Source organism: Erpetoichthys calabaricus, chromosome 2 (genome assembly GCF_900747795.2).
Source record: "Erpetoichthys calabaricus chromosome 2, fErpCal1.3, whole genome shotgun sequence".
Lineage (NCBI taxonomy): Eukaryota > Metazoa > Chordata > Cladistia > Polypteriformes > Polypteridae > Erpetoichthys > Erpetoichthys calabaricus.
The window spans coordinates 347,376,763-347,399,558 of NC_041395.2; the positions used below are offsets into that span (position 1 = coordinate 347,376,763).

At 41.2% G+C, this 22,796-nt stretch overlaps 2 protein-coding genes across 2 annotated transcripts in view; both read left to right on the top strand.

The window, feature by feature from the left end:
- LOC114647400 (uncharacterized) overlaps nt 1-22,796 on the top strand; it is a 723,921-nt gene that overhangs the window by 449,249 nt on the left and 251,876 nt on the right. The gene's annotated exons all lie outside the window — the stretch shown is intronic.
- Nucleotides 1-22,796, top strand: part of nucb2a (nucleobindin 2a) — a 74,732-nt gene that overhangs the window by 40,582 nt on the left and 11,354 nt on the right. The window contains exons 4-10 of the mRNA XM_028796111.2: nt 2,870-3,002; nt 7,643-7,746; nt 7,901-8,086; nt 8,225-8,315; nt 11,839-11,897; nt 15,330-15,422; nt 22,697-22,786. Coding sequence (XP_028651944.1) covers nt 2,870-3,002; nt 7,643-7,746; nt 7,901-8,086; nt 8,225-8,315; nt 11,839-11,897; nt 15,330-15,422; nt 22,697-22,786 — 756 coding nt within the window. The remainder of the gene's footprint in view (nt 1-2,869; nt 3,003-7,642; nt 7,747-7,900; nt 8,087-8,224; nt 8,316-11,838; nt 11,898-15,329; nt 15,423-22,696; nt 22,787-22,796) is intronic.

A 22,796-nucleotide genomic window follows, 5' to 3' on the forward strand; every position in this document is an offset into this window, starting at 1 on the left:
GGGACTATGTCTCTCGACTGGCCTGGGAACGCCTTGGGATTCTCCCGGAAGAGCTAGAAGAAGTGGCCGGGGAGAGGGAAGTCTGGGCATCTCTGCTCAAGCTGCTGCCCCCGCAACCCGACCTCGGATAAGCGGGAGACAATGGATGGATGGATGGATGGAGTAAACTTTCCAAATGTTTTGTCGATTGGAGCAGGTCCACTCTTTCTTCTTTCTCATTACTTTACAAATATTTTATTAAAGTGGGCTTTTATTGTAAACTAGCTGTACCCGGCCACGCGTTGCTGTGGCTCAGTCTGGTTAAATGGAAAAGAAAGAAAAAAGAGAGCGCACGTTTCTAATATGTTTAACTTCACAATGTTTATGGGTATACAATATTTTTTGTTGTTCCATTGTCTGTGCAGATATAGAGATTGTCTGGTTTGCCGACTGTAGATCACGCAACATATAATTGTCCATGTGAGAAGCAATCCATGTCTAGATCTAAACCGCACAATTCTAAAGATTGGCCCTGAGGTTTGTTGATGGTGAATGCAAACGTCAATCGAATTGGGAATTGCAATCTCTTAAATTGAAATGGCATATCCGTTGGAATCATAGGAATGCGAGGAATGAGGACATCTTCACCTTTGAAAGGTCCTGTCAAGATTGTTGCTTCTACGACGTTGCTCATTAATTTTTTTACTGCAAGCCGCGTGCAGTTGCAAAGCTTTGGCTGGTTGATATTTCGTAACATGATAATTGGCACACCGATTTTCAATTGGAGTATGTGCGGTGGCATCCCTGGCAGATCAAGTGAATTCAAAAATTCTGTTGGATAATTAACAGCTTCATCTGCTTCCACAACAGTGTCGACGGACTTGTATGTGACTGCCTCACTTTGAATATTAGACTGAATAATATTGTTAAGTTCGTAGACGTCTTTGTTTTTGGCCGCAAGAATAGCTCGTTCACTCAGCCAATCATGATTCTTATAATTGGTTTGAATATTGGGAAATACTTTTTCAACCAATTCTTCTTTTGACGTCACTAAATTGCAGAAGTTATGAGGCAATGAATTTCGTCCTGAGGTCAGATCAACCGGCACCTTTCCATTCCCAATTTCCAGATTTCTCCAACCCCGTTATTGACAGTTTGCATTATTTGATCGTAAATGCCTTTTTGCTCAAGCGTTAGCTTAGGAATATTTGATTGCACATACGACAAAAATCACCCGTTTTGTAGTTTTGTTCACAACGCAATTCTACATCGAACGAAGCAGCAGCAGATCGATTCGGTGATGGCATTCCCAATTGATTGAGAACTTTGTTCGCGATTTCTAAGCACAAATCTTCAATCATTATCAACGCTTAGTTGTAGATTTCTGCTGTGAAATGTTTATATTTGAATTTTACTTGCGTATTCGATCGAAAATATCTTCAGCCATGTGCGATTTATATTTCTCCCATAACCCTGTTGGAGATGAAGGAGAGCAGGCGGTCAATATGATTGCAAACAATGCACGAATTTGATTTGGATGTGACGTGTTGCACGCGTCATTAATGTATACATCCCAGTGTTGGTCGTTCTCCAATAAATTCAGAGCATGACATGTACTGTGGAAAGTGGCATGTGTAATGCCGTTGACAATTCTCAATTGCTGGAAAGACGTTGGACTGGGCACATTTACCAACAGCATGCGAAGAAAGAAGCATTCATCTTGATTGGGATGTACAGTCTGCCTATCGTAGTGTCTTTGAATATGGCAGGTTGTCCGTCGACTCGCTCTCCTCGTTTTGCGTCGTTCAAATGATTTTCTACTCGCATTCCATGTGTAATACGTAGGCACTTCCGAATACAGCAGTGTTTTTGCAAATGCGTCATTTTGACATAACGTGAAGAAAGCAGTTAACGTTGTAGCCGGTGGATTCAGGGCCATTTGTTGCACATTTGCAGCTGTGAAATAAACGCGTTGTCCATTTTCTAGATGTACTGCTAAGTGAACAACATGTGGACTTCGTTCATGTATGGGAAATGAAAGAATTCGCCATACAGCTTCATTGCTGCTTATGTATCTTCCAGCCTAGTACTGTGCGATTTCATCGATATGTATGACCGCATTCCTATAACTTCTTTCTGGTTGCACGCCAAAAACTGCCATGTCGCTGCCTTTATTCACGTACTTACAAATGTATTTGATCGATTTAACGGAGTTACAGTATTCCAAATTTATGTGCGCTTAACAATGTAATCGGAAACATTGAAATGGAATCGTAAAATTGGAAATTTGGAAATCGTAAATGGATCGTAAATCGGAAACACTGAAATGGAATCGTAAAATATTTAGTATAGCGTGTGTTGCTTTTACGTCCAACAGAGGGTGCTGTTTTTCAAAAAAAAGCATGTTTTTACCTGTCACAGGTGTGACATCTATATAATATAGGCATATAAAAACACGCGCGTATTCGAATGCAACGTTGTGTCAAAATTTCAAAGCAATTGGTGAAGAACTTTCGGAGATTTAAGATTTTGAACAAACAAACATTTACATTTGTATTTATATAGATTGGAGCAAATTACTTGCTGCTTTTCTTCTTATTTGTGTCTCATTAGAAGTTAATGAAGAAAAAGGACAATAAAAAGTGTGAATACAGCAGTTTTAAGACTAGAAAAGTAAATAAGTATGCTGCAGTAGCACCAACATTTGGTATGTAATTAGGAAAGCCAATTCCAGGTCTAATTAGGAAATTGACTGAATTTGAAGACCTTCAAAACCAAGATTGAGAACCCCAGCACAAGAATAATACTGTGAATTAGAAAGGCAGCAGATTCCATTTCTTTTTCGTGTATTACTGATTATTTTTTTTCTTTTCTATTTTGTTGCTAACAGCAAGGAAAATTAGCCAAAGAGCTTGATTTTGTAAGTCATCACATAAGAACGAAATTGGATGAATTAAAAAGGCAGGAAGTAAGCAGATTACGGACCCTGATTAAAGCTAAACATGAAATGCAAAATGGAAATGGTAAGTTGTTTTTTTTTTTTTTTGTTTGTTTGTAAGTTAGATGTCTTGGAGAAGGTTAAATTCTAACATTAACTCCAAATATCCTAGGCATCTGCTCACAGACAGAAAGGTCAGAAAAGGCAAAGCAACTGAATTTCACGTTGAATATCTGAATTTCCTGCTCTAAAGTGTCTATAATGTCCTCGACTGTCCGGGTTTGTTTGAAACCACTAGGAAGTCCGGGTTTGTGTGCCAGTACTAAATGAAGGATCGTTTTGTTAAAGTTGCTTTCTGCAGCTCACAGAGTTTTGTTTGTGGTAGAAAACTAAGCCCTTTAAAATAATTGGATGAATCAGATAATCATCTTAATGTCCAAGATAGACATGGGTGTTGTGCCCACGCCAGTTAGTTTCAGGTGTCTTCACCCAGTAACTGACTGACTTGTGCCACCACTGTTTCTTTCATTGTGCTGTTTGTTGGGGTGTTGATGGGTTTATAACTACCTTAGTAACGGTCAGTGCTTTGTCCACAGCACTTCTGGGTGACAGTGGGCAACCCAACCATTATTTATCATCATAAGAGATAGAAAACGAGGATGCCAAAGCAACCACTAGAGACTAACTTATCTGAACTATAACTTATACAGTATATTGAACAGAAAATGGCATGAAAGGCTCGTTCAGGGTCAGCAGTGCTGTGGAGCGCAATGGGAGGTCGGGTGCCGCAGCATTGCCATACAAACATACCAACAGGCATCAAGTCAGCTTACTTTCTGCAGACATGGCTGCTTTTCTTAGCTTTGTCCATATATTATTTAAGAAGCCTCTTGTAAATGTAAAGTGGACAAAATAAATTGTGTTTTGACGAAATATGACTGGTGATCTCGGTTTGTTATGAGATTTGATTGAGCTGTGCAGTCACAAGCATGTGAAGTGGCTAGCAGACCATACTAGACGGATGGATGGATAGACTGATAGTTTTATTTGTCCCCAGGGGGAAATTTGGCTTTTTACACAAGCTCTTTAAATAAACAAATAAGTAAAGAAACAAACACACACCCACACTTTGGTCTGAACACACACCAGAATGACTATGAAAAAAGGGGTGGCATATCCTCTCAAAGTGATTGCACTTGAGACGCATTACCTTTGATACCGTGTGGTAAATGTTAATCAGAAACTCCAAAGTGCACATTTTTAACACACATTTACAAGCATAATGGCAGTGGGCATGTGATCAACTGTAAGATAAATTAAACAGAGGTGACATCCATATAGTAGGATACTGGAGAGTGAATATGCAACGGCATGCAGTGAAATCACATGCACATAACATGTTCGGGATCTGAATGATGGGGAACACTCATCACTGCACGACCTCTCCAGAGCTGCTTGTCTTCCTCTGTGCAGTCACCCTGAAGAAATGGTCCCTTTTTGAAGTAATGCTTCATTTTCATGTTATCTTCTAGTTATCAGATAACCACCGTTCTGCTCACAGCTATATTTGGTAGTTTTTATTACAAATGCGGTGGTGCACAACTGCAGCTCTTGCTGACTCTTCACGATGATTTTTCAGAGGAATCCATCCTTTCTGCCCAGTGACAGAAGTGCCTGAAACACACACACTTAGGGTATTTATTGTTACTTCTGAGTCCCTTGAAAATTGTCTGTGTGAAATGCAAACAAACTACTGGAGACTGAAGCAAAGCAACTAACCACCTCCTGATTCTGAACAAAACGAACAGGCTAGGAGTGTGAAGAGGCCTTTTGGTTTTTCTCAGGGTCCATTTTAGCAGTCTTGCACTGCTCAATCCACTTGCAGTACATTTTGATGGCTTGTTAATGATAACAGATTATGACGGCTACCCCAGATCACAATAAATAATTTTGTAGACAATATGCCACCACCTATTATAGCAAGGGGCTATGACAAAATAGTGAGGGAGAGCCCTGCTTAATTAAAACATTAAATGTGATAGTTGGGAATTAGCCTAAGTTCTTGCTTAAAAGGTAAGGTAAGTGCAACTTACACCACAGCCTGTGTTGTTCTTTGTTAATTGATTGTCAGTGTTTAATTTCTTAGAACTCATTTCAGCCCCCGCCTCACCATCGCCATCTTCTTTGCGCTATGGACTGATGTTGTCCAAAGACAGAAATGCATGTGATAAACTTGACTTACACTATGAAGTACCTGTGTACCAAATTTCATTTATGATTTGTAAACCTTTATTAATTTTTTTTTTGAGCTCAATACATTTTTGTCAGACTTGCTTTTCACCTTCTCTCAGGTTCTGATCTTCTGGAATTATTTGCATGTTTTGTAAAGTCTGTAAAGGTATTTTATTTGTAATTGGTGCCACCATTTTGATGAGCAGTTGCTATCACGTGACAACCCATTACTAAAGGGTGTGGTCACGGAGGTTGCATGTAATGACATCATTAACCATCCAACCATCCATTCTCTTCCGCTTATCCGAGGTCGGGTCACGGCCACTTCTTCTAGCTCTTCCGGGGGAATCCCAATGCGTTCCCAGGCCAGCCGAGAGACATAGTCCCTCCAACATGTCCTGGGTCTTCCCCGGGGCCTCCTCCCGGTTAGACGTGCCTGGAACACCTCACCAGGGAGGCGTCCAGGAGGCATCCTAATCAGATGCCCGAGCCACCTCTTCTGACTCCTTTCGATGCGGAGGAGCAGCGGCTCTACTCTGAGCCCCTCCCGGATGACTGAGCTTCTCACCCTATCTTTAAGGGAGAGCCCAGACACCCTGCGGAGGAAACTCATTTCAGCCGCTTGTATTCGCAATCTTGTTCTTTCGTTCACTACCCATAGCTCATGACCATAGGTGAGGGTAGGAACATAGATCGACTGGTAAATTGAGAGCTTCGCCTTGCGGCTCAGCTCCTTTTTCACCACGACAGCCCGATGCAGAGCCCGCATTACTGCGGATGCCTCACCGATCCGCCTGTCGATCTCACGCTCCATTCTTCCGTCACTCGTGAACAAGGTCCCGAGATACTTGAACTCCTCCACTTGGGGCAGGATCTCGCTACCAACCCTAAGAGGGCACTCCACCCTTTTCCGGCTGAGGACCATGGTCTCGGATTTGGAGGTGCTGATTCACATCCCAGGCCGCTTCACACTCGGCTGCGAACCGATCAGAGAGAGCTGAAGATCACTGCCTGATGAAGCAAACAGGACAACATCATCTGCAAAAAGCAGTGACCCAATCCTGAGTCCACCAAACCGGACACCCTCAAAAAAAAAGTTATGAACAGAATTGGTGACAAAGGGCAGCCCTGGCGGAGTCCAACTCTCACTGGAAACGGTTTCGACTTACTGCCGGCAATGCGGACCAAGCTCTGACACCGATCGTACAGGGACCAAACAGCCCTTATCAGGGGGTCCAGTACCCCATACTCTCAGAGTACCCCCCACAGGATTCCCCGAGGGACACGGTCGAATGCCTTTTCCAAGTCCACAAAACACATGTAGACTGGTTGGGCGAACTCCCATGCACCCTCCAGGACTCTGCTAAGGGTGTAGAGCTGGTCCACTGTTCCGCGACCAGGCCAAAAACCACACTGTTCCTCCTGAATCCGAGGCTCGACTATCCGACAGACCCTCCTCTCCAAAACCTCCGAATAGACTTCCAGGGAGGCTGAGGAGTGTGATCCCTCTGTAGTTGGAACACACCCTCCGGTCCCCTTTCTCAAAGAGGAGGACCACCACCCCGGTCTGCCAATCCAGAGGCACTGTCCCTGATGTCCATGCGATGTTGCAGAGATGTGTCAACCAAGACAGCCCTACAACATCCAGAGCCTTGAGGAACTCCGGGCGTATCTTATCCACCCCCGGGGCCCTGCCACCAAGGAGTTTTTTGACCACCTCGGTGACCTCAGTCCCAGAGATGGGGAAGCCCACCTCCGAGTCCCCAGGCTCTGCTTCCTCATTGGAAGGCATGTTAGTGGGATTGAGGAGGTCTTCGAAATACTCCCCCCACCGACCCACAACGTCCCGAGTCGAGGTCAGCAGTGTACCATCCCCACCATATACAGTGTTGACACTGCACTGCTTCCCCCTCCTGAAACGCCGGACGGTGGACCAGAATCTCCTCGAAGCCATCCGAAAGTCGTTCTCCATGGCCTCCCCAAACTCCTCCCATGCCCGAGTTTTTGCCTCAGCAACCACCAAAGCCATATTCTGCTTGGCCTGCCGGTACCTATGAGCTGCCTTCAGAGTCCCAGACATCATTAACACAACCATATAAAGATCAGTGTCATAGACAACATGTTGTCCAAGGTTGTGGATTTAATTAACAACACCTATAGATCCTTTCTGTAACTAACTTCTTGATGTGATTTTTGACTTTTGATTAGCATTTTGGGTTTGATGAAAGATTAATTTTGAACACCTGCCTTTTTGACTTTAGCTTGACTTTTGACTACACCACATTATCTTGCGGTCCCTAAAACATTCATTAACTGACTTTGGGCCTGTTACTTGATAACCAAACATGTACATAAAGAACAAACAAACCTAAATTGTATGTTAAAAATGTAGAGATCAGCCGTATTTTACCCTACTGTGTATTGTGTTGATTTTCATGCCCTTTAGCACTGACTGTTGAAGATGATTTTTGAATGTATCTTCTTACCTTTCAGATCTATCTATGGACCATCAGGCTCTTCTGAAACAGTTTGAATATTTAAATCACATTAACCCACATACTTTCGAAACAGATGATTTAGATAAGTTGATTAAGACAGTAAGTAACTGGCTTATTTCTATTAATTGATTGTAAATTGTTACAATTAGGAGGTTTAGACTGATGATATGCTTTTTCTGTAGTGGTTCCTGTAGCTTTTCGGTTATATAAAAGTTCTTTTCATATTATCAAGTAATGAATTCTGTTTGTGTAGGCAACTAAAGACCTTGAAAACTATGATAAGGAGCGTCATGAGGAATTTAAAAGGTATGAGATGATGAAGGAGCACGAAAGGCGAGAATATTTAAATACTTTGGATGAGGAAAAGAGAAAGAAAGAAGAGGAGCATTATGAAGAAATGAAGAAAAAACACTCTGACCATCCAAAAGTGAACCATCCAGTAAGGAGTGGCATGCTCTTGTAGTGTTAACTGGGAGTCGGTGACATGAGTGCAATGTTGTTTGTAGTATCTTTTTGGGATGAATTACTTTTTTGGCCAATACTGTATCACAGTATTGTCATTACTGCATTTTTGCAGGGAAGCCAAGATCAGCTCAAAGAAGTCTGGGAAGAGGCTGATGGGCTGGATCCAGTGGACTTTGATCCAAAGACATTCTTTAAATTACATGGTAAGCTTTACAGTTTTAGTCTATTAGAATGTACCCACCATTATTTATAAGGCTACTATGGTAGTGTGGAGAGAAATGAACACAAGAACTGAGAGGAGTTGCTGATGATTAACTGCATTTGGAGGGCTCTACCATTATAGAGTTAACATTTAAGTAGAGAACAAAAACTCACTACAATATGACAGAGGTTCTGCTCCTAAAGTATGGCTACTCTGAAAATATACATGGAATGAGTAAGGTGGTTTAGTTATGTGGAGAGAAAGGGACAAAGGGAATGATTTGGTGAAGAGATGCACCGCACCAAAAGTGGAGGGAATGAGGCCCAGAGGGCCTCAGATGGCTGGATGTGGTGTTGGGTGACATGTGAAAAGTGGGTATCACCCTATAGGATGCCCAGGACCATAGGGAGTGGAGGAAAAAGGTTTGGAGGGACAACTGGCTAAGATGTGTAAACCTGGAAAATGGCTGTTAAACTGGTAACTATTTAGAATGCATTTCATGTTATACTTAAATAAATTGCTTAATGTTCTGATTCAGTAATGTTAGTTTTCCATGTGTTTAGAAAATGTGATTGTCTTACATTTCTGATGTTTAAATGTGTGAAGTCGATAACCTCCTAGAAGCAGTAGGGACTATCAAGGAGGCATTTGGAAATTGAAGAGAGAGAAGTGCTGCATAGATTAAACTGGCTGAAATGTAGCAAATCACCAGGACCAGGTAATAGGATTTTGGTGAATGACTTTTAGCAATGTTTGTCCTCCTGTGATTACTGTTAAACCCTCTGATTGCAAAAACAACCCACAACCATCTGAGAAGTCTTCCTTTTGTTTTTGACTTTATTCCTGTATGAAATGCGCATCTCCTGGTTAGCTTGTTTAGGCATCATAACAGTTTCCCTTAAACAAGCATTGCCAGAAGATTACCCAGTGTGGTCAGGTTGAGGTGGGCCTCTGAACTGTGGAGCTGGCAGGCTGCTTCATGTTTTGGTAACTGGCATAAAACACTTCTAATTTCTAAGCATTTAAAGCTTACAGATGTTATATCCAAGTAACTACAGGCCAGTAATCGTAGCATGCATTAAGGGTAAAATAATGGGAGGAGGGATTAAGTAAAAGATCAATCATCACATGTCAAGAACAGGCGTTATTAGTAAGCAGCCAGCATGGCTTCAGATGGGGTAGATTGTGTTTCACTAATATGCTGGCGTTATATGAGGAAACAGCAAAAGCAGATGATCACAGAGATGTAGATGATACGGTCCCACATAAGGGTTCAGTCATAAAACTGAAAGAAGTGGAAATTCAAGGCACAGTGTGTACATAGGTACAAAATTGGCTTTAGTAATAATAATAATAATAATAATTCATTACATTTATATAGCGCTTTTCTCAGTACTCAAAGCGCTATCCACAGAGGGAGGAACCGGGAAGCGAACCCACAATCTTCCACAGTCTCCTTACTGCAAAGCAGCAGCACTACCACTGCGCCACCTGTCACACACGTGCGACTAGGAAGGAGCTGAATGGACCAAGTGGAGGTAATCACCCGCCAGGCCAGGGGGTGGCCGGTTAACTAAACCTACCTCTGTCATCTCTATAGGCCAAATATGGGAAAACCTGCCTGATTTAACATCACTTCCGGTTCCAAAAGGAGGCCATGATCCTGCCGGCTACAACACTGTAAAAGAAGTAGTCTCAGCAGACGAAAAAGTTTTGGGTCAGCCACCCCGTATATTGTCCCTGGCTGCAAAAAGGTATTTGAAAACAGGAATGATCTGTTTGGTTTGAGTGAAGACTGAACTGATGAGGAAAATGGCGGCTTTATAAGCCATGAACCGGAAGTGATGTCAGTCTGGCAGTCGGAACTGGAAATGGTGTCAGTCTGGGCGCCGAAAGTAATGTTACATCAGGCAGCTTTTTCCGTATTCGGCCTATAGAGATGACAGAGGTAGGTTTTTGTGCACCCTGCCACCCCCTGGCCTGGTGGGTAATTGCATCCACATGGTCCACTCAGCTCCTTCCTAGTCGCACATGTGTGACACACCGGAAACAAATTGTTGTGGTAGACCATCCTTTTCTGAATTATGGTAGATGATATTATGAATCATTGCTAACATATATAACTAAAAACATTTCATTTGAATACACAATGGAAGGTCTAAAACTAGAAAAGTACAACTTATATGACGGACCCGGGAGTTGCCTTGGATTCATCACTGTCTATAAGCAGACAGCGGACAGAAGTGATGTAGGAGGCTAAAACGATGTTATCTTATACAGCACATTGTGTAGAGTACAACTCTGCTTAAGCCATATAACTCAGTGGTAAGGCCTTACATGGAGTCTGTGCACAGTTTTGGTCTCCATGTTACAAATAAGACACTGCAGCAACCGAGAAAGTCCAGATAGTGTTTAAAGGGGCTACAAGTTAGGAGGAAAGACTGAAGGAGCCGAACCTTTTCAGTGTAAGCTGACAAAGATTAAGAGGTGACCTCATTAAAATTATGAAAAGAGTTGGAACAGTGGATCTGAGTTATTACTGTAGATTAAGATAATCAACAAGAGTGCAAGGGCATTGATGGAAACTTGTTAGCTGTAAATTTTGTACAGATGTTACAGAGGTGTTCTTCATGTAGTGAACCATAGACTCATGTAAAGTGGCCAAGTAATGTGGTAGACTTTAGGGGTCCTTCAAATCTTGACCTGGTGTTATTTTGTATAAATTAAATTAATAGAATCAGTGAGCTTGTTGGGATGGTTGGCCTGTTCTCATTAAAATTATTCTAATGCTCTATTGTTATTAAGGTTTGGTTTTCTTATTTAAACTCCTTGGCTTGGAGTTTTATGTAGTTACTTTTAAACGCAAGTCAGGCTCTGGGTGACGTGTAATGATGCACTTTATAGAGTAAACTCAGGACAGTATTCTGCTGCCACTTTATGATAACCCAAAGGTAACTCATCAGTGTTTGTGAATGGGGTGGAACCTTTACTGAAAAACACAATGGCAAACAAAATGCTGTAAAGGCAGCTTTAGAACCAACTAGTGATGACAATGGGAATTGGTCATCAGACATTGATACTGAAAGTGAAACTGTTGCATGATAGGCACTGTATAACTAAGCCTTGCGCTGTGGTTGCCTGAAGTAATGCAAGAAGCACATCAATCTTGCCGGTCAAGCACTGACATTCTACCATCTCTAAAGCAGAAACAACAGAAGAAATATAAGAAAAGTGCATCAAGAAACACGCTTCTAATATCTTGATTGCAACATCAGCCTGTGTGTTGGTTGCTGTTTCCACTCATCACTCAATAGACCTTTTCTACTGTATTTATGTTAATGTTTTGCTATTTACATGTTCCTGTTACACATATTTTTTCTTTTTGAAAAATAATCAGTTTTACCTCGTTTTTCCGGGGATAAACTTGGCGCTAAGGAAGTTATAAAATGACTTCTCTTAATAAAAAACAAAAAAGTTCAAGAAAAAGTTGTGGTGCCGCTGAAATTCACCTTTTATCTTTACAGATTCCAATGGAGACGGCTATCTCGATGAACAGGAGTTAGAAGCGTTGTTTACAAAAGAGGTAACTTTTTTTTTTTTTTTTTTTTTTTGTTTCTACACAAAACCACACACATTTACTATTTGATTGCTACTTGAAGAATACCTTTAAGTTTGTATTTTTGAATCTAACTTCTCATTATATAAATTTTTGTTCTATTTTCTTAAGTGTTCTAATAACACATTTTGGGTGTAAAGATATAACAATGTAAATAAAGACAAGAAGAAGATGAGAAAGTCTTTGGATCTCAGGTGGAATAAAAGAGCATTTCTTGCAGAAGAAAGGGCTGACGCTCGTGTAGGCTGTGCAGTGCTGGCGGTGACCATTACATGTTCATCAGTGATTTGAAATTGTCACAAGAGGGTCCTATTTAAATGCTTGCTGTTGGGGAGAGCCAGGCCCATGTCTTTGGCACTAATTGTAACCCTTTAATGCCTTTGCCTTTAATTTTGGACTCTGTAGATGAACCTGAATTGCCACATCTTTATATATAATATGCTACTAGGATTTTAAATCACCTGTAGCTCACAAACCATTTGACCTATTGACCTGAAATTTGGTACACATATACATGATGTTTACTATCCGCTTTCAGGGTGATGATTGACCTCCTAGGTTATTCCTCTTTTTATTTTTATGTTATTTTATTATAGAATCAACTCTCTGCAGCGGCTGGCAGGACATGCGTATGGGCACCGTTCTCATCCCTACCACACCTTTTCCGTCACTTCCCCTACCTCATATCTTAAGTCATTCTAGAGGCAGATTGAAGACTTAAGTGCCAGCTTAAGTGAAAAATTAAAGAAAACGTACTAAGTTATTGAGTGGAGAAAACGTGCAGCTCACGAAGTAGCTAGTGCATCAACCTCTGAGCAAGCGAATGGTAAACGTGCAGAGAGAATATGAAAACTATGAATGCTCAAGTCAAGTGTATTCACTGCACATTATCATGCAGTGCGCCGTTACTGGTTCTGTTATATTACATGTAGTATTTACTGAGGGAAATACACTGTATGATTTAGTGTTTTCTTTTTAATGTTGGGTAATCATTTTAATAGTGTGCATAGTGCGCAGGAAATCTCAATGTGCATCTTAATAAAAAGAGACGCGCCTGTGACAGTGCCAGTCCAGCTCCATGCTCCCTCTTGTCATGTGGGGAGCCTCTTGAACCCAACACCATCGATAATGTAACCAGATGAGCATGGCAAATGGGGACAAAACACTCTAGGCAACAGGATGGTGCAAAGTGTCCAAGTGCTTTTATTAAACAATAAAAAAAAAATCAAAACAGTTAATGACCATTAAAGTGCAGGGCTTCCAAAAAGGTTCAATAAATAATCCATAAACACAGTAAAAAAAAAAAAAGACTAAAATTGGTGTCACAGCAGGCGGGTCTTTGTTCTTCTTCCAACTTGGAAGAGTCTAAAACAACACCCGCTTCATCTCCCCAGCTCACACATAGCTCTCACAGCTGGTGGAGACACTTGTAGCCACGGTCCTCTCCTCCTGACCCCCGTCTTGGCTGCCTCCATCAGTGACTGCCAGACCACTAAGGGTCGGTTGTCCTCCCGTCTTTGTTCACCCACACCCGGTCGTCCCTTGGATCCCTATGGAGGACGCCACCTCGATCGTACCCGCTCTTCAGAGAGTAGTCAGCAGGCACAATCCACCCCTAGAGCACCAAACCCATGCTCCTATGCGGAGCAAATGACTGTGCTGCTTTTCTCCATACTGGCTGGCTCAACCTGCCTCTCCACCCGCTGCTGTTCTCATGGCTCTTTTGCCCTGTTTCTTTCCTGTTCTCTCCCTTTTTTTCCTGTGCTGGCCCGTACTTATACAGCCCTGTGGGTGCAGCATCTCAGTCACGAGCCGATGAAGCAATTGAGAAAGATCGCACCCTCATGCGCAGGTATGTCTTGCCCCAATTACTTCACCAACTCCTCGCAACTGTATGGATGTGCCCATAGAGACGGACACGGACAACGGATTATTTAATAAAACAGCCATTCTTTCTGAGCATGGACCTGCTTTACCACAGTCTAGTTGTTACATCTCTATTATTCCAACTGATGGTGTATCTCAGACATTTCAAAATGTTATATCAAATTTAATATCCAATTTAATAACAGAGACACATGCATTGCCTGGTGCACTACAAACAATTACACTAAGGTCTAATAATGATTAATTAAACTTCAACCTGTCTTAGCCGGGTAGCACAGCTACTACTGTATAATGTCATACCTTGTTTGGTCTAGATGTGAGAAATGATTTGAAGATTTATAAACTCTGGCATACCAAGCACACTCCATGGCTTGGAGTGGATTTGATTTTTACTCCCTTGTAAATGAAAGTTTTCGTGAGGGGTAGTAGCGCCGGGTCGTACTATGAAAACCTGTTCTTTCTCTTGAACCTTCAACCTGATCTAACCACCTCAGGCTCCTTTTAACTTATCGTTAGCACAGGTGCCTTGATTACGCCCTACAGAGAAAACTGGCTGCACTAATCCCATCTGCATGTGTCAATGTGAATTGTCCAGTTTCTCCATTAGAGACCCCGGGAACACTTGGCTACGCTACCATGCGCACCCACTCCCACTGAGCCTGAGCGCACTGTTTTTATTTTAAAAACCACACCACAAATGTCTATGCGCTTCATCAAACAGTTTCTGAGTTACAAGTTAAAATAACTTTTCCCACCTCCTTAGCTATATTGTGTTATTTTGGCACTAGTTAGGTTTTTCGTTTTTGGTTAATGATTTGTCGCTCTGCACTTTGACCGTGATTCTGGGTAATCATTCTTTACATTTATATAGCGCTTTTCTCACTACTCAAAGCGCTCTCCACATAGGGAGGACCTGGGAAGCGAACCCACAATCTCCTTACTGCAAAGCAGCAGCACTACCACTGCGCCACCTGTGTGGGTACACATCCTAGCTCTGTTTCTTTAATATTATTCTCCCTGATTATGAACCCGTGCTAAACTTCGGACCTGTCTGTGCCATCCCTCGATTCCATTCTCTCTCTAAACTGCTGTTGTCTTGTACAAGCAATACAAACTTGTAATAAGTTTTTACCATTCCAACTTTTCGCTTCCTCACTTGGACAATGGCAGGTAACTCCAGGTAACTCTAGTGTGGTTGGAAACTTGTTAAGGGCAGATATCATGCAAATGTTAGAAAGCTTTTCTTCATGCAACAAATCACAGACACATGAAATAAGTAGCTTGATTGAAAGTAGGACTTTAGGGACCTTCAAATCTGAACTTGATGTTATTGTAGGCATTCTTGGTGAATAAGATGGACAAGCCTGAATGGTCTGTTCTTGTCACAAGTTTAATCTTAAAGAGAGTGTAGACCATTTAATCCAAGTGAGACAGACGGTGGGTTATTGTTAATCTTTCATTTATTCATTCATTCATTCATTTATTTATTTATTTATTTATTTTTTGCAACAGCTCGAGAAGATGTATGATCCCAATAATGAGGAAGACGATATGGTGGAGATGGAGGAAGAGCGGCTGAGGATGCGAGAGCACGTGATGAATGAGGTATAACATTTGTTAAATAAGAGTGGAATGCTTACAGATTCTACAATACAATACAATACAGTTTATTTTTGTATAGCCCAAAATCACACAGGAAGTGCCGCAATGGGCTTTAACAGGCCCTGCCTCTTAACAGCCCCCCAGCCTTGACTCTCTAAGAAGACAAGGAAAAACTCCCAAAAAAAAACCTAATAGGGAAAAATGGAAGAAACCTTGGGAAAGGCAGTTCAAAGAGAGACCCATTTTCCAGGTAGGATGGGCGTGCAGTGGGTGTCAAAAGAAGGGGGTCAATACAATATAATACACAGAACAGAATAAATCCTCAATAAAAAATTTAAAGAAATTTTTTAGAAATACGGAGCAGAATTTAACAGTAGACAATATCACATAATAAGATTTGGATAATTTTAGACTCCTGTAGACCTCATCCATCAAGCTGCCTCCCCCATTTGGCCATTCCACGGCTGAAACAGCGCTGGGCTAGTCAATCCGATGAAAGGACCCCTCTTTCTCACGATTCCTGCGATCCTCCATCAGGGATGACTTTACCTTAGGCAGGCATTCTATGCTTCAGTTTGATGGTTTTTGATTCACATTTAGATTTTTAATTTTCCTCAGATGGAGAAAAAAGGAGACAGTCTTCCTTTAAATGTCAGATAAGTAGCTGAAAACATTGAACTTTGCTGAAATCAGCTTGCAAGCGTATTTTTATTAAATAGACATTTTTTTAGACTGGCCTAATGGGCCATATTTGTTCATATGAAATAGTCATAGAGATTTCCTTGTTAGTATCCAAGTAGAAGGTGAGCAGAACACAGTGGATGTGAACAACAGAAACCGCAAAGTAACTACTCTTCATTATATAATGGTAAAGAATAATATTTTGTTCAGTGTGGCCTTTGCTGTAATTTTAGAAAATACTTTTTAGATTAAAATCTCTCAGTTTGTGGTCTCTGAGTTGCAGCCATTTTTATTATCAACTTGAACTGCTATAGGCTTGTTAGTTTTTAGATATGTAACTTATAGGCTTTCAAATTAACTTTAGCTGATAGTAGGCTGAGACAAAAGAGGAAGTGAAGATACGCCCAGCTAATCACATTTCAGATGCTTGCTGAAATCAGTTTGCTAAATTAGCACTCAAATATTGATTTCAAAACTGTGTGTCAGTCTTTTTGCCAATTACTGAGCATTTAGTATCTCTGAGTATTTTCTACTTCAGGCATCTGTAGTTCTTTTTCCATTTATTGCAATGTGTGAGGAGCGTCCTGTTCACATTGTTCACACAGTTCTATGCTATTAATATATAAGGGGTATTTCCTGTTTCAGAGCATCCACTAGCAGCCATCTCAAATCTGTGAAGCTGTACACACACACACACACACACACACACACACACACACACACACACACACACAGACACACATACATACATATACATATAAAGGACTGTATAGAGAGAAGAGGGCAAATTGGATCTAACCAAGGTAGGAAAAAGAAGCAGAAAACCTAAATGCAACACTGCACTAAAGGAGGAGGACATTAGAGTTGACAAACAGATGCCTTGCATGTCCTGGCCTGGTTAGATTCAGTTTGCCTTCTTCTCTCAAAACAGTAGTGGACCTCTTTGTATGAAATCGTCCCTTTCTTGGAAATCTGCCACATGGAATAACCTCATTTCTCAAAACAACAACATATATCTTGAAAAATCTTTTCTGTTTTCGCCATTTTTGAACTCGGGAATGCCAGTTATCTTGCAACCCAAGTAAAGACAATCGACTTGTTTTATTGAGATAAGTAACAGGCGTCCGTGATTTCAAACACAACAACAAAGGTTTGTCTAATAACAAATCAATATTTAAACATGATTAACTAAAGATGAGCTAAGAGAGATTTCTGTTAAGACGCTGACTACAGAACATGGGGTTTGAGTTGAGCTGTAGGTGAGTAAGAAATCATAAATCAGTCATTTCTAACAGTAGTAGCCATTTGCATCATTAGTGATATTTTGGCTGTATGTTTAACTCAGTTTAATGGTTCCTTTATAAAAACAAAGTATCAACTTCTTTCCAAAAAGGTACAATTTTTGGGTGATGCCAAATTTGCAACACTAATATACAAGTTATAAAATATATATGTTAATTATTCCACCACGCACGGTGCTTCCAGAAAAATAACTTTGTGTGGTTAAGGAGTGTCTACCCTGGTTGTGTGTACATAGAAAGGCCCACTCCCTATTACCCCCATTGTGAATCGCTCTGTATCTTTAATACAGAAATTAATTTTTTTTTCTGTACTCTACCGTTCAAAAGTTTGGGGTTACCCAGAAATTTTCATGTTTTTGATAGGAGTTAGAACCCTTTGTTATCAAGATACCATTAAATTGATTTAAAAATACTTTAGAATCCTGATGACCCACGCCTCTTTACTGAGGTGTTGCATTATCCTTGACAAACCTGTAATGCATCACTTTTCTTATAGTTCATAAAGGTTTGCTGTGAATACTGTGTCAAGGTTTACCTTTAAGCTCGACTGTACTTAGTGAGCATGCAAGTAAGGAGCTGGCGACTGTGGGAATGTGGGTATCACTCACTCACCCCTCAACTATTGTCAGTGTGTCGCCAGCTTTGATCGCGTACACATACACTACTGTTTCGTCCACTTAGAATTTTTGTGTTTTTACATTTCAAAGTGCTGTGGGGAACTACCGGTGGGAACTTCAAATCCACGTTCTCTAGCTCAGGGGTGAGTGCTTTGCACCTTGGGTTAAATGAAGACCTTCAACTGTTAGCTGTGCAGAGCACGTCTCCAACCACTGTGAGTGATAAGCTTTCCTGGTGACGTCCACCGATCACTCTCTCTTTGTCAGCCCCACTTTCGCTGTGTTGCATTGTCACTACACTCCACACATCCACAGTGCTTATCCCACCCTTATCGCCAATTGAATTGCTGTCGACTCACACCACAAAGCATCTCAGTTCAAAGATTTGCTCTGTGGTGAACTGCTGGTGGTAATCTGTAAAACAACATTCTCTGACGTTATGGCATAAATTAAATAGAGAGCTCCATGAGTCAGCTGTGCAGTGCTCATCTCTGACCACTTTGAGCGGTGTGATTCACCGGTGACATCAGCTGATCTCTCTCTTCCTGTCAGTCCCCACATTCCCTGTTCAGTGTCACCACTACTACGGCCATTTGTTTTATCCAAGTTAGCATCGATCCACATTACCTCAGATAACCAGGGTGCTATTGTGTAGCCAAGGCATTACTAGTGTTTATAATGGCTATTACTGCTTGAAATGACTGATTTTTAATTTATTATTCAAATATGCCCCATTTTTTGTGGCAATTTCTTCAGGATCCTGATGTTCAAACTCCCTTATCCTATCCTTAGTTAATAATTTTAAATGCTAATTGGTTATTAGAGAAACCTTTATAATTGCGTTAGCACTGCTGACACCTGTTATTCTGTTTGCTTACTGTATGTTACAAGGTACTGGCTTTCTTAAAGGTCAGTTCTGGGTTCAAAAATGGACAAAATGAAATGGCTTTCTCAAGAAACAGGTCAGTCTATTGGGTTTCTGCAGGATGAAGGTTTTCCCATGTAAGATATTACCAAGAAACTGAAGATTTCATACAGAGGTGTCTGCTACTGTCTTGAGAGAAGAGGGCAGGGTGGAGCTGATCAGGAAAGAAAAAGAAGGGAAAGGCTGAGATGCACAACTGTATAAGAGGAAAAGGACATCAGAATCTAGTGGGAGAAACAAAAGCCTTACAGGTCCTCAGTTGTCTCCTTCACTAAATACACACCAAACACCAGTGTCTTCTGACCTGATAAGGTTATGTTGCGTGTGTCTATGTGATTGTTGAGAGGACGACTTTTAAGTGGGTGAATTCTTAGAAAAACGGCAGTCCAGATGGAGTCCCACTTTGCCAGTCCTGCACAGTGTAGCTGGCTCCAGTCTTTATGGACATCTTTTGCTTCTCATTGGCTCAAGCTGTTGGTCCTTTTTGTTTTAAGGAGGCCAATTGATGAAAAAGATTAGGTGACCTTCAGTACCAATTATGGGGTTTACAAGGCTGGTGGTGGCCAATATGAACAAAATGCTGGCAGTTTAGACATGGTACAACTTGCATTTCATCATATGAGTTTCTCAGTCCCATAGACAATAAATCCACTAGTGTCAACTAAATTTATTTTATAATATAACTAGGGGGCTCCGCCCCCTGCTCGCTTTGCTCTCCAACTACTGGTGTTGGGAAATGACAAAGAGCGTGATGTATGAATGAGATATAGAATAGTGTGAAGGTGTAGATGATGCAAATAGAAAGCAAACAATAAAGTGTGTGGCACAGTGTAAAGGTTTATTGGAAAATTTCTTTGTACATGCCGTTTAAGTGTAAAAGGTAATTCCAGGTCAGAACTTGTAAGGTCAATGAAGATGGTCATTGTCGTGATCAGAGTCAACTTTGTCAGAGCTTAGAAAGAGTTGTGTCTCTCCAGGAAGTAATGCAATGACTTGGGTATTTATGTTTTCCACATTAATATTTTTTGGATATAATACAGTGCGTTGTGTTAAAAGGGGCATTTGGTCTAATGAGATTGCTGTTCCAAATATCTGTGTAACTAAGTCGTCGCAGATAAAGGCTTGAGGAATTGTAATAATATCTGGGTGAAGTCTATCTGTATTGGTGAGTGTACCATCTCCCAGTTGTAATAACCAATTGTTATGATCTGGACATCGCATGTTTTGTACTAACTGTATCTTTTGAAAGCAATGCCAATTGTCTGCGTATTTTAAGGTGCACTGAACAATAGCTGAGCGCATGGCATGTGGAACAATAGCTAAGCACTGTCTAAAATCTCCTCCTAATAAAAGTACCTTTCCTCCAAAGGGAATATTATTATTCATCAACGTTTGTAGAAGTTTATGAATGGTGTTGAGTAAGTGACTGGATGCCATTGTACATTCATCAATAATTAACAGTTTTGCAAGACGGATGTGATGTGCAGTGCCACTGTTCATGTTCATAGTGGATACCGATTTGTAGGATCTAATGCAGTTCATAAAGTTTTCACTTTCAGGTACATTGTTGGTTAGAAGCTTCTGTAGATATTCAGGATATGAATGTAAAGGAGGCAGTCTAATTTGACCCTTTTGACAACAACGTGTAAATTCATTACTTGTATTGCCAGTTGTTTCTTCAGGGAAGTTAAGCGAATGACAATGATTGCAAATGACATTTATTAATCTCAATGAATTTTCCTGAATAGTGGACTCATTATTGAACGCGTTGTCAGTTAACTGGCGCAAGCGTTTAGCAGGTGTCTGTCGTTGATGTCCGTGACGTGTATGTTTTGCTTGTGCCGTTTGAGAGGCGCGTCGTTGTATGTCCAGTATTTGGGACGTGTTGTTTTGGAGCTGTAATCGATTTGCCTCTGCTGTGTGAGAAGCCCGTTGTAGTTTACGGCATGCATTGTTTGTATTGTGCCTTGCCTGTTTTTGTATGTCGGTCAGTTGAGCTTTCTCTTTTAGGAGCCTTGCCTGCTTGTTTTCCGGCATTCCAGATGCGCGGTGTAGACGTCTGCGTTTATTTATTTTGTCCCTTCTCTGGCGTTTCAGTATGTCTGAGACGGGAGGTGTTTCGTTTTGAACCTGTGCCTGTTTTGATGCAGCACTGTGAGATGCGAGCTGCATGCGTCTACGTTCAGTGTGTCTGTCCATTTCGGTTCGTTTCTGTAACTGTGTTAGTTGAGCTTTGCATTTTTGGAGCCGAGACATTTTTTCTTCCAGAGTTTGAGAAGCGTGTTGTAGCCGACGTGTATTGTTTTTTTTCATGCGGGTTCGTGTGTTTGGTCCCCGTTACCCGAGCCGTATCGTTTTGTACCCGTGATTGTGAATTCATGAATTGTTTGTTCTTCAGCGTTATAAATATGGATAAGTAATAAGGAGGATCGCACTTACTGTTAATATGGAGCCTTTTCTGCGGTTGAACGGTTAATAGTGCCTCATTGTAATGAGATCCACCTATGCTGCATAGTGTGAACGTGTTGAGATGACGTATGTTTAATACGGACGGTTCATTTAGAAATGGGGCTTTGTGTGTCATTTGTTATTTATGTCACTGTGGTCAAGGGTCTGAATCGTCGTCTTTGTGTACGTTTCGTGTGCTATGGCCGTAGTCTGTCCCGTTTCGTGCCCAATGGGCTTTGTGTGGTGCTCGCAGCTTCTTTTTTTTGTGTGCTAGGGGCTTGTTGAATCCTCCTCTTTGTGTGTGTCCCGTTTCATTTGCAATGGGTTTCGTGCGGCGCCGGCGTCTGACTCTTTTTTTTCTGTGGTCTGACTCCTTTTTTCTGTGCGTGACGCCTCATTTCTTATTTTATGTTGCATTCCATCCTGTTCCTGTTGCTTGCGGGGGGGGGGTTAGGGGTTTGTGGGGCGCCTGCGCAGTACATCTTTTGCGTCCACGGCCCATTGCCGGATGTCCCTGCGTCCATCCGGTTTACCATTCTCGGTTAGTAATGTGGATTATTTTATAACCCATCATTTAATACTATGACTCTCTCCAAGTTGACCATCCAGCTCACATGCATTCCTACACCTCTTTCTGTAGCAGCATTTTAGATTTCCTGAGTGGCAAGATGCAGTTTGTAAAAATCAGGTTGCATTATCACCATCACACATACTCTAGATATAAAAACAAAGCATACAAATGTAAAATGAAAGCAATATTTATTAAAATAGATTAATAGCAGTAGAAGAAAATATAGGAAAGTCTGGAGAAATATATAGCATCATCCTTACAGTCACACTTTTAAGAAAAATAATTGGCAATGTGAACAGTCTAGTGATGTGCTCTAAAAAGGATAAGTAAAGATTCCACAGCCCGGATTAACATGGTAAGACCAATGGGACAGTCCAGGCACTAACGTGGTTCAGCCTTCTGACACAAATGAGTTCATCCTTGGAAAAACCAGCATCATGTGAATGCAGTGTACCCCCTTGAATGTAAGCCTGCTTATAGGGAACCAAACACCATTTAAACTTTGTAAGCTGAAAGGAGAATTTTGAAATTGGCCCTAAACTTAACTGGAAGCTGGTGTAGAGATGTAAGAGCAGGGGTTACATGGCCAGAGTTAATATTTTAGTTATCATCCATGTATTTTGGAAACTGAACAATACAAACAGCCTGTGAATAAAGCATTGCAGTAGTCAGTTGTACCTGAGTGAAGTTTCACTTGCCTTTGTATCTCAACCATCTTGTTTCTGTGCCGACAGGTTGATACAAATAGAGATCGGCTGGTTTCATTAGATGAGTTTATGACTTCAACTGGAAAGAAGGAATTTTTGGAACCTGACAGCTGGGAGGTTGGTTGAT